We start from the raw sequence: 9,516 nt of genomic DNA, 5'->3' as shown, positions 1-9,516 counted from the left end.
AGACAGTAAAATTGGTTTATTTCTTTTACTGAACTTAAGTAAAATAACTTGGTCATTATTCAAACAGGTAATGCTTAATTCACTTCAAGACAGTTCAATAAAAAGAATAGAAAAAAATTTATGAATAGGATAACAATTTTTATATAAAATGGAATTTCTAAAGAAATTGCATTTCATTTGTAAGAGATAAGAGGGGCTACAATGTAGATGATATTAAACACAAGTCTGATGCAATTTTGAAACTGGTTTTAAACCAAACAAAAAATAACTAACTTTATTCAGAAATGACCATTTTAAACATTTCATTATTACTGACACAAACATATAATGCACTCTCAACCTGTAAACAAGCACCAGAATAACCCCACAAAGAACAGCAACTTCTATAAAGCTGTAAGCAGTAGACAAAATTTCAGCATTATACCCTGCCAGTAACATTCAGCATATATGCATTCAACAACACTAATGTAACAATTATAAGAGATTGTTTCAAGAAAGAAAATGTATCTGAACTAAAAATTAAAGTTTAAAAACAAGTGAACAATGTATTATTATAATAGCTTACAATGGACATGAAAACATTTTGCAGTTTAATAATACCTGCACACTTACTGGCTTTATTTATTAATTTGCAACACGTTTAAAAGATCAAAATGTTCCAATTGTGATTACTAGCCCAGACAGAGGCTAAAAAAAATTAGATAATATCAAACTACTAGAGAATTGTTCTTCAATAGAAACATTCCTAGGATTAATGATCATACTGCAATCAACTTAATGGTAACAGAAAGAATGTTTGTCACTATAATGGTTTATGAGGTAGTTAAATATTAACTACCAAAACATAACATAACCACAGCAATAAAAAACAAAGTATTAATGGTATAAATACATGATGCATTATGAAAGTGGTGATACAAATCCAGCTGTATTAGTTTCTCATAATTCATCCTTGTCATCAATGTCCACATCACTCAGATCAATATCTTCTTCAACTTCCAGCTGTCAAATAAAATGTCATGTCATCAGTAACAATTAACAACTTCAAAATGAGATAGCATGCTAATTACTGACATATTTGCTTGTGATTATTAATTAAGCTAAGGGACGGCGTGGTCTAGCGGTAGAGAGCTAGACTGCTAACTCAAGAGTCTCGAGTTCAAATCTGTGTTCAAATCAGTGGAACATTCCAGAGTCCACCCAGCTCTGATGGAGACCTAACTTACATTAGGGAAACAAAGGCGGCTGGACATAGTGCTGACCACACTATCCCTTCATAGGCAGAGGTCAATGAATCGTATGAATTCTACTTCATCTGCCCCATGTGTCTTGGGATTAAGAAGAAGATTAATTATGCTACTTACCACACCATCTTTTCCATCCCATGGGTTAACAGTTTTTACTGTTGGTAGCTGAGAACCTTTAAGTGGGGCTGTGGAGCCTTTGCCAAATGAAAGATCCCTGAAAAGAAAAGGTATAACGTTAAAAGTTTTTAAACTTTCTTAACTTTCCAATCATTCACATGGTAGAAATAAGAAAATACCTTGGAAATTAACTTATTTATGATAAAAAAAAGAAAATACCTCAGAAATTCATTAATGCCAGTCTCACTGAAAGAGCCTTTAAGCAGTGAAAACTTCATTTTTCTTGAGTTAACTGCAGCAAGAGCCTGGTGAATGTTTAGATAGACTAAAATTAAAGGTATATAGATAAATGCTAAATTAATGGTAGCATATGGATGCAACGAGTAGTTTTCAGCATTGAACAATTCAAAGAACTATACTAATTTAAGTTGTTTTTTTTAAACATTTAAAAAAATTATTTTTTATAATGTGGCAGTATCTGATATGCCCAAACTATGTACAGTACTTTCAATTCTGTGAAGTAATAGAAGCCTTGATTGCGACAAAAATTTAAATTAATTAGTGTTATGAAGATTTTTTCGGTCCTATCATTGATCTGCTAAATGTTTTAAAGTTTTTTAAAGAACTTACAGGCAGCTTATGAGTAAAATTTAAACTAAATCAAAATGTCTCTGATGATTTGCTAAATAAAGAAGCAATATAAATATCTAGGTTATAAGTATGGTTGTTAATGGTACTATAATTTTTAGAACTCACAGGCCATCCAAAGCCACCCATGTCCAATGCTTGCTCTAGTTCTGGCTGTTGACCAGCTTCAGACCAAACCCAACTGAAAAATAGTTTTAAAAAACCAATCTATTAGACATTAACCTTTTTGTGTGAGGGATTACTGCAATAAAAAGAAATACAACTCAAGCACACTTACCCCCACATTTGCTTCTTATACTTCTCTCCCAAGCGTCTTAATACATTCAGGTAATCATTTCTGCATTTGGATTGACAGTCCAGAATGTGAGGAAGTACAGAAACTATGCACAGTTGGTGGTCATCGCAGGCACTCTTAAGGGCTGCGTTGCTGGTGAGCTATGGTTCATAAAATAGAAAGTATTAATATTTCTCTAAAAATAGTTTACTAAGATAACAATTCTACATGATCATCCATACACAAGTTTATCTTATGAAATGGACACTAAAATTAAATTATATAAAAATATGAAAAATCACACTACAATTGTTAACATGAAAATCATATATTAAACAAATCATTCATATTACTAAAATTAATAAAAAAAAAAACAGCATACTTCTGTGATTTCTGGGGCAGGGATATTCTCTGCTAGTTTATCAAGAGCCCAGCGAACAATGTCACCTGATGTTCTTCCACCATCATACTCCACACCCTTAGGATCTTTCTTGCCAGCAGGGAAAAATTTGATTGTTGGGAATCCTCTAATCTGAATGCACAATTTTTATGATAAGCAAGTTATTAGTAGAAGAACACAAATTTGAGTTAAAAACAACTGATTATGTACATAGTCCACACTGACGATTTAAGCTTAGTGTGAATACAAGAAATAAAGTGATATAAAATCATGTACTCTTAATTGTCCATTGTACAAGACTTGTGTGAAGTCAAATTATATAGAACAAAATAAAAATTCTTCAAAGAAATTACAAATTCCAAATCAACAAAATACAAACCTCATATCTGTTGGCCATGACAGTGTGTACTGTTGCATCTACGGCACCCAACTTGACTTTTCCTTTCAGTTCAGATGCAGCAGACGCCCAGTGTGGAGCAAGATTTTTGCAGTGACCACACCATGGCGCGTAGAACTCAACCAACCACATGTCATCACTCTGCAAAACTTTCTCTTCAAAGTTGCTGTCAGTCAGCTCAACTACATCTTTGCTGTCCCCACTGCCTCCAGAGCTCTGTTGATGTCAAAAATAATTATGGAGCTAAAATGTTTTGCAATGATCAAGTGAAAATAGTTCTATATTATCTCATTTTGCAGCTACCTAGACTAACAATGATTTTGAATTAAAACTCACCTTGCCACCACCGCTGCTCTTACCACCAGAAAGTCTGCTTTTCACCATGCTTGTTAAGGTATTTAGAGCGGAATCTACAATTCCTTGAGCATTACGCTGACCTAAATAAGGGTTTACAAAATATTTTACAAAATTGATTTTTTTTCCTTAATTAGATATTTTTTTATATAAAGGCTGTAGGACAATATAATACCAGTAAATATTTTTTTTTAATTCTTTGAATTTTATTTTATTCCAGATAATAATCATCACTTAACTTTGAAAATTTAACTAAATATTTAACATTCATGCATACCCTGGTAATCAGTAGGTTTGAATTTATCTGCACCAAAGATCTTGATTGTTGGAAAACCTTGTACACCATATTGACCACCCAAACCTTTATGCTCATCTGCATTTACTGCTCCAACTTTAACAACACCCTGGATTTTAAAACAATTTCATATTTGACTTATAGATTACAAGATAGAACATGTACATCACATTTTTCTCCTGCTTAGATAAATTGATATTGCCATTATTATTCATACAGACTAGAGACAAAACAATACCTTCAATGCGCTAGCTGCCTTTTTCCACTCAGGTGTTAATGCTTGGCAATGTCCACACCTAGATAAAAAAATGTACTTTAACATTCCATTTCAAAATAGTATGAATATTTACTTAAATCTGTTATTTAAAACAAAAACAATAATTTAGGCCTAAATCTCTAACCTAAATGGATTAAAAGTATTACCATGGGGCATAGAACTCAACAAGCCATAGTTCATTACTGTCAATCACAGATTTATGGAAATTGCTGGGAGTCAGCTCAACCACATCATCTCCTGGCCCGTACATACAATGTACTGCACTTACAAGGAATGCGAGGCTAACAACAAGACCTGTTAAAAACAAATATATTATTATATAAAATATAGGCTATAGGTCTATATAAAAACATCTTTATACAAGGTCCTCAGTTAGACAATTTTATAAAAATGGAAGGAATCACTTTCATTAAACTAATTACACGAGTATTAATTATACCAGACTTCAACAACGGAATCATCAAGAATGTGTTTTGATCACAAGTGTTACATTAGCTAATGTTGGATCTAAACTAAATAGATAACCAAATCCAAGCAGAATGATAGAAATCTAGATTCTAGAACATGGCTACAATTAAATTTTTTTGAGGATACTGTGTCTGATAATATCGATTACAGATTCTTCCGAAAATACTTGAAAATTACTAGATCTAGAATCTACATTAAAATAAAAAAACATTAGGCCTATTATTTTGTTAATGTTAACTAGTGTTAACTACTGTCAACTAACTAGTGTTAACTTCCAGTAACTAAAGTTACTAAACTGAGTAAGCCTGTCCTCACTCAGTAAGCCGTAAGCAGCTAACATCTCTTTTTAAGAAGAATTATCGGACACAGGTAGACTAGATCTAGATCTAGATTCTAGATCTCTAGATAAAAAAAATAAAAATCCACCCTAGACCTAGATCTAGATTCTAGAATGAAAATTAAATTTTATTTCTTATGCTAAATGAACTGAAAGTAAACGTTGGACTCTGTGAGAAGCCAAAGTTGAAAGTGAGTGACAGATGATGAAAAATAAAAAAAACAATAAAAAAAAAACTTTAAAAAGTAAAAAGTAAAAAGACTGGCAAATGGAAAATAATATTTAGAAAATCTATGTTAATCGAAACTCGAAAATAAATGTGGGATTGTAAATTGTTATAAATCATACCTCTCATGACTGCAATTATAAAATGCAAGCTTCCGAATAGACGTGAGGGAAAAAGCTTCAATCTTTTCAGCACCGTTGATTAACAACTGCCGGTCTCTATCGGCTCTTCTTGACTACTTTCGCTTCTAAACATAAGGGCATACTGTCGTGGCTGCTTGTGATTGGACAAAACGCTAAAAATTACGTGTTTTGCATTTGGAAACTTCCGGCGAGATCTATAAATAAATAGGCCTGAATTTAGGTAGATAATTAAATTAATTATCAATTTAGTAGAGAACACAGATTTATTATCATATATTTTATTTTCATAAAAATATTTTAAAGTATTTATTTTTTGTAATCACCACAGAGGCTTAAAAACATGTTTAAAATGCATTTCGTTATTATTTTAAATTAGAACCACTTTTATATTCCTACCCAACATTTAATCAGGTCGTTGATATGCACGCTAAAAATGGCTGCTGTTTTCTTCCGAATGTTGTAAAAATAAAAAGCTTAAAGTTATCTGCTGTAAATTTACTACACTGTATTTAAAATTACCCCCATTTTTACTTTCTCGTATATACGTAGTATAGAGAAAGTATTGTAATCGTGCAAAAAAAAAAAATCGAGATTTTTACAAATCTCGACGTTTTACACCTCACTGATACGGAAAAACATAATTTTGCAATCTTGTCCGTATGTCTGTGTGTGTGTGTGTCTGTGTGTCTGTCCGTGTGTAAACACGATAACTTGAGTACCGTTACAGCTAGGTTGATGAAATTTCATATATAAGTATTTTATCAAAATCGTAGATCCGTATCAACTTTTGAGCGATTTCCGATAACCGGAAGTGGTACTTTTCCTACTTTGAATTTTTCAAAAGCCTATAACTTGAGTACTATTTCAAATAGATAAATGAAATTTTACATGTAAGTAAAAGATCTAATTCTCTACCTTCTGTTAAATTTTGAGTAATTTCCGTTGACTGGAAGTAGTAATTTACGCTACTTCCGATTTCTCAAAAAACTAATGTAAATTTTTAAAGTACTAATAATATTGCGCACTATTATACGCGTTTTTATTCGGCGTTTGCTTGGTGCGCAATGTTTTTTTTATGAGATTCTATTCTATTTTTAAAAGTTTAAGTATTTAAAATGGATTAAAAATCATAACTATATCCCCAGTTACCATCCCCTGTTGTTTTATATAAGAATATTCGAGAAAGTTTAGGGGAGATCACTACCGGTTTATTTGTTTAAAAAGTCGTTAATTAATTTCGTTTATTTGGGTATTCAAATGAATAACGAATCAGGGACTCTAACTAAAACTATTTACTAATCACTAATCGAATAGCCAACTTTTACTTTACTCCACAACTCCTCCACAACTGAAGTCAACTTACTGAACTTACTTTGTAACTGTACTCAATGTTTTTGCAATATATCTCGAATCTAGAGTAGTCCAGATTAGATCTAGATCAATAATCGAGTAAGTCTAGTTGTATGTACGTTTTAGTATCACAAGTATTGGTACTTAAAACTTATGATCAATGGGGCAGGTGAAGTAGAGCTCGCTTGTTTCATTGAGCATCATTAAATTTAAATTAAAAAGTGTTAAACTGTTGTTAAGTAGGCTACACAGTACTAGGTAAGCAATATAAGTATTTTGTATTAATTAATAAGTACAAGTACAAGTTACAGTCCACCAAGCTATGATCTGAAGGGTACTTGACCTGACTTATGTTTCATGATGTTAGGGACAGTAAATGTGTCTGGGCATAGCACTGGCCACATCATCCCTTCATAATCATATCTTACACTACTACTAGAATAAATAACTAGATCAGGAAACATAAGAACTCTACTAACTACTTCATATGTCCTATGGATTGTTAAGTCTTAAAGGGGAACACTACATTTATATACTTTATGAAAGTGTTTATATAATCTAATTTAGCTTTAAGTTTCACTTTTTTATGAGTATGTTATTTAATAATATACTTTAATAATAATTATTAATAAAAGTGTATAATAATGACAGATGTGTCTTCACCATGTCCCATGATGGAATAGTGATTACAGGATCCAGACCACCCTCTGCATTATCCTCTCACAGACCAAGTTCTGCAAACAGCAAACACCAAGGTTATCATACTTTAGCAAGAAACTCATCAGTTGATGAATCTCTTTTTGGGTAATTTTCTTATATGTTACCTACACAGTGTTTACACTTGCGACATGTCTAGGAAAAAATTAACTTGCAACTAGATCATTAATGTTATATGAAAGCATTTTTTCCCACGGAACATTTATACTTATTTGCGAATTTATATGTATAGTATAGACCCTACATGTCACAAGTGTAAAGAGGTGTTATAGATATTTTTATATTCTACTTATAACCATTTAATATCACTAATGAATTTTAAGCCCTCTTTTTTATGCTAAATAGTATTATATTTAATAAGGTAGCTGTAATTGGTGTACAAAAAAGTATTTGCAAAAATCATATAAAATCTTAAATCATCCCTACTTTTATTACTACTAATCTTTTTTTTTTTTTACATATCATGTCTTAAGAATCCATTTTGTTTTCAGATCACAATATCCATCACAGCTAGATAAAACAGTAATAAACTTTAAAGCACCATGGGAATACCCTAAACCTGCACCTCCTCGAAACAGCTTTAGTGCTGCACCAGTAAAGAAAGTAGAACCACCCAGACCCAATGGGCCCCCTTTGCTTTGGTGCCCCCCACCTAGTGAGACATCACGTCCTCAAATAAGATCCAAGACCAAATCTAATCTCAAAGACTCTGCTTATTTGTGGAGCACAAGGGATCATTTTAAACATCTTAAACACACTCCCACTTTTGTTGATGAGACACTCTTTGGTTCTAAGCTCCAAGAGCCTTCATTTGAAGCCCCTTGGAATGCAAGAAAGAAAGGGGAGAAAAAAAAGCCCAGACCATACCTTTGGGATCCTTCAGTACCAAGCAACAAAGCTGACACGTCTACAAACGGTGGATTATCACAGCGTCCAGCAACAGCTTTAGGTCTTTCTAAAAGTAGGAGTAAAGGTGGCGGGCAATCTAATGGGACTATGCCTGTCTGGAAACCCTAGTTTCCCTTTTTTATATGTAGACTTGTTACAGAAGTGTTGTGTTAATGTTGGCATTTGTTCGTTGAAGCAGTAGTAAGGACAACAGATCAGTATGAGAAAGCAATCATAGCAATGATGAATAAGTGCATGTCCAACATTATCTGCCTGTTGTCCTTCTTGTAAAAAAAAATTGCTTAGTCAAAGAGCAAATAGTTTAAGTTAAGGAATTGTTAGGTTTCAAAGTTGTACATATTTCTTGTATATATGAAAATTAGCTGTCTTCCTTTATCATTCCAGTGGTCAAAATTGCCAAAATTTCATGTAGAATTTAAAACTAAAGCATTAGTACCTAATAATACATGTGCAAATTTCATTTCTACTCTGACTAGAAGTCAGTCCTTGACAACTAATTATGGTTGAATAATATATTTACTTTTAAATGTATTTTTGATTTAATAGTAATAGTATAGAAAATTCTCAAAAGCTTTTACTTTCATGAAATAAAATTAGACTGATCTCATCTCCTTGGCCATGTGTTGTTACAATTCAATGAGTATATTTTGAAAATGTGCATTTTTATAGTTATAAACAAAAAAAACATTCAGAATATTGAGCTAATCAGCATTGTTAAATTGTATGACCACAACATATAGGAATATGTTTTACTCAGGCATGATTAATTGTAAAATTTGTGTGGATTAAAAGTTTTGAAAGTTCATCAAAAAAACAAACTAGAAGGGACAGAATCAAACAGCGTGTATTTTATAAATTCTTTTTCAGATTTGGCTGCAGTGTGGTTAATTATGCTTTAAGTAAGGATTCTTTTGTAATGGCTATACAGCCAATTTACATGGTGCTTTTTTATTTTATTAATTAACAATACCTATTCAATGTTTATTTTTATAGTATAAGATTTTTTTTTGTCATTTTATTTTTTGATTTGCTTAAAAGTTACATAATAATTGTTATAAGGATTTTAGTGTGCATTAGTTTTACATGTTTGAAAAATTTAATTTTTAGTTTAGTAAATCCATTAGCTCAATTTTTATTACAACAGCACATATTTTATTGGTGTTTGTACTACCACCTGAGTGTCCATAGCTAACACACTTTTATAGAGAAAGTTTTAAACTACTCATACCCAGTAACAGAACAGAAGGTATTATAATGTAAATCTATATGACCTTTGACTATTTTTCTGGATATGTAAAACAAAACAAAAAAATACTGAAATTGAAATAAAAAACAAATTAACAATTCTCTTTTGTGC

General features: G+C 31.7%; 2 protein-coding genes across 4 annotated transcripts; one reads left to right on the top strand and one right to left on the bottom strand.

Moving 5' to 3' along the window:
• LOC131950640 (protein disulfide-isomerase A6 homolog) lies at nucleotides 1-5,317 on the bottom strand. Its single transcript, XM_059312852.1, has 12 exons — nucleotides 5,163-5,317; nucleotides 4,156-4,303; nucleotides 3,971-4,028; nucleotides 3,715-3,841; nucleotides 3,420-3,520; nucleotides 3,066-3,299; nucleotides 2,669-2,818; nucleotides 2,290-2,447; nucleotides 2,121-2,193; nucleotides 1,584-1,669; nucleotides 1,365-1,461; nucleotides 1-1,002 (listed from the first exon to the last, which is right to left on the bottom strand). Exons 1-12 carry the CDS (start codon nucleotides 5,167-5,169, stop codon nucleotides 940-942), a joined length of 1,302 nt encoding a protein of 433 aa, XP_059168835.1. The 5' UTR covers nucleotides 5,170-5,317; the 3' UTR covers nucleotides 1-939.
• Nucleotides 5,318-5,383: 66 nt separating this feature from the next.
• On the top strand, nucleotides 5,384-9,506 carry LOC131950629 (RBPJ-interacting and tubulin-associated protein 1-like). Of its 3 annotated transcripts, none has more exons than XM_059312835.1 (3): nucleotides 5,384-5,403; nucleotides 7,185-7,337; nucleotides 7,742-9,506. In XM_059312835.1, exons 2-3 carry the CDS (start codon nucleotides 7,198-7,200, stop codon nucleotides 8,265-8,267), a joined length of 666 nt encoding a protein of 221 aa, XP_059168818.1. In that variant the 5' UTR covers nucleotides 5,384-5,403; nucleotides 7,185-7,197; the 3' UTR covers nucleotides 8,268-9,506. The 3 variants fall into 3 exon arrangements, with proteins under 3 accessions (XP_059168818.1, XP_059168817.1, XP_059168816.1); XM_059312834.1 differs by lacking the exon at nucleotides 5,384-5,403 and adding an exon at nucleotides 5,597-5,672; XM_059312833.1 differs by lacking the exon at nucleotides 5,384-5,403 and adding an exon at nucleotides 6,387-6,632 and having other exon boundaries at nucleotides 7,742-9,503.
• Nucleotides 9,507-9,516: the final 10 nt, after the last annotated feature.

This window comes from Physella acuta, unplaced genomic scaffold (genome assembly GCF_028476545.2).
Source record: "Physella acuta isolate Inbredline_101_S28 unplaced genomic scaffold, ASM2847654v3 ptg000774l, whole genome shotgun sequence".
NCBI classification, from domain to species: domain Eukaryota; kingdom Metazoa; phylum Mollusca; class Gastropoda; family Physidae; genus Physella; species Physella acuta.
The sequence above is the reverse complement of the archived record's forward strand: the minus strand, read 5'-3'. Positions and strand labels throughout refer to the sequence as shown.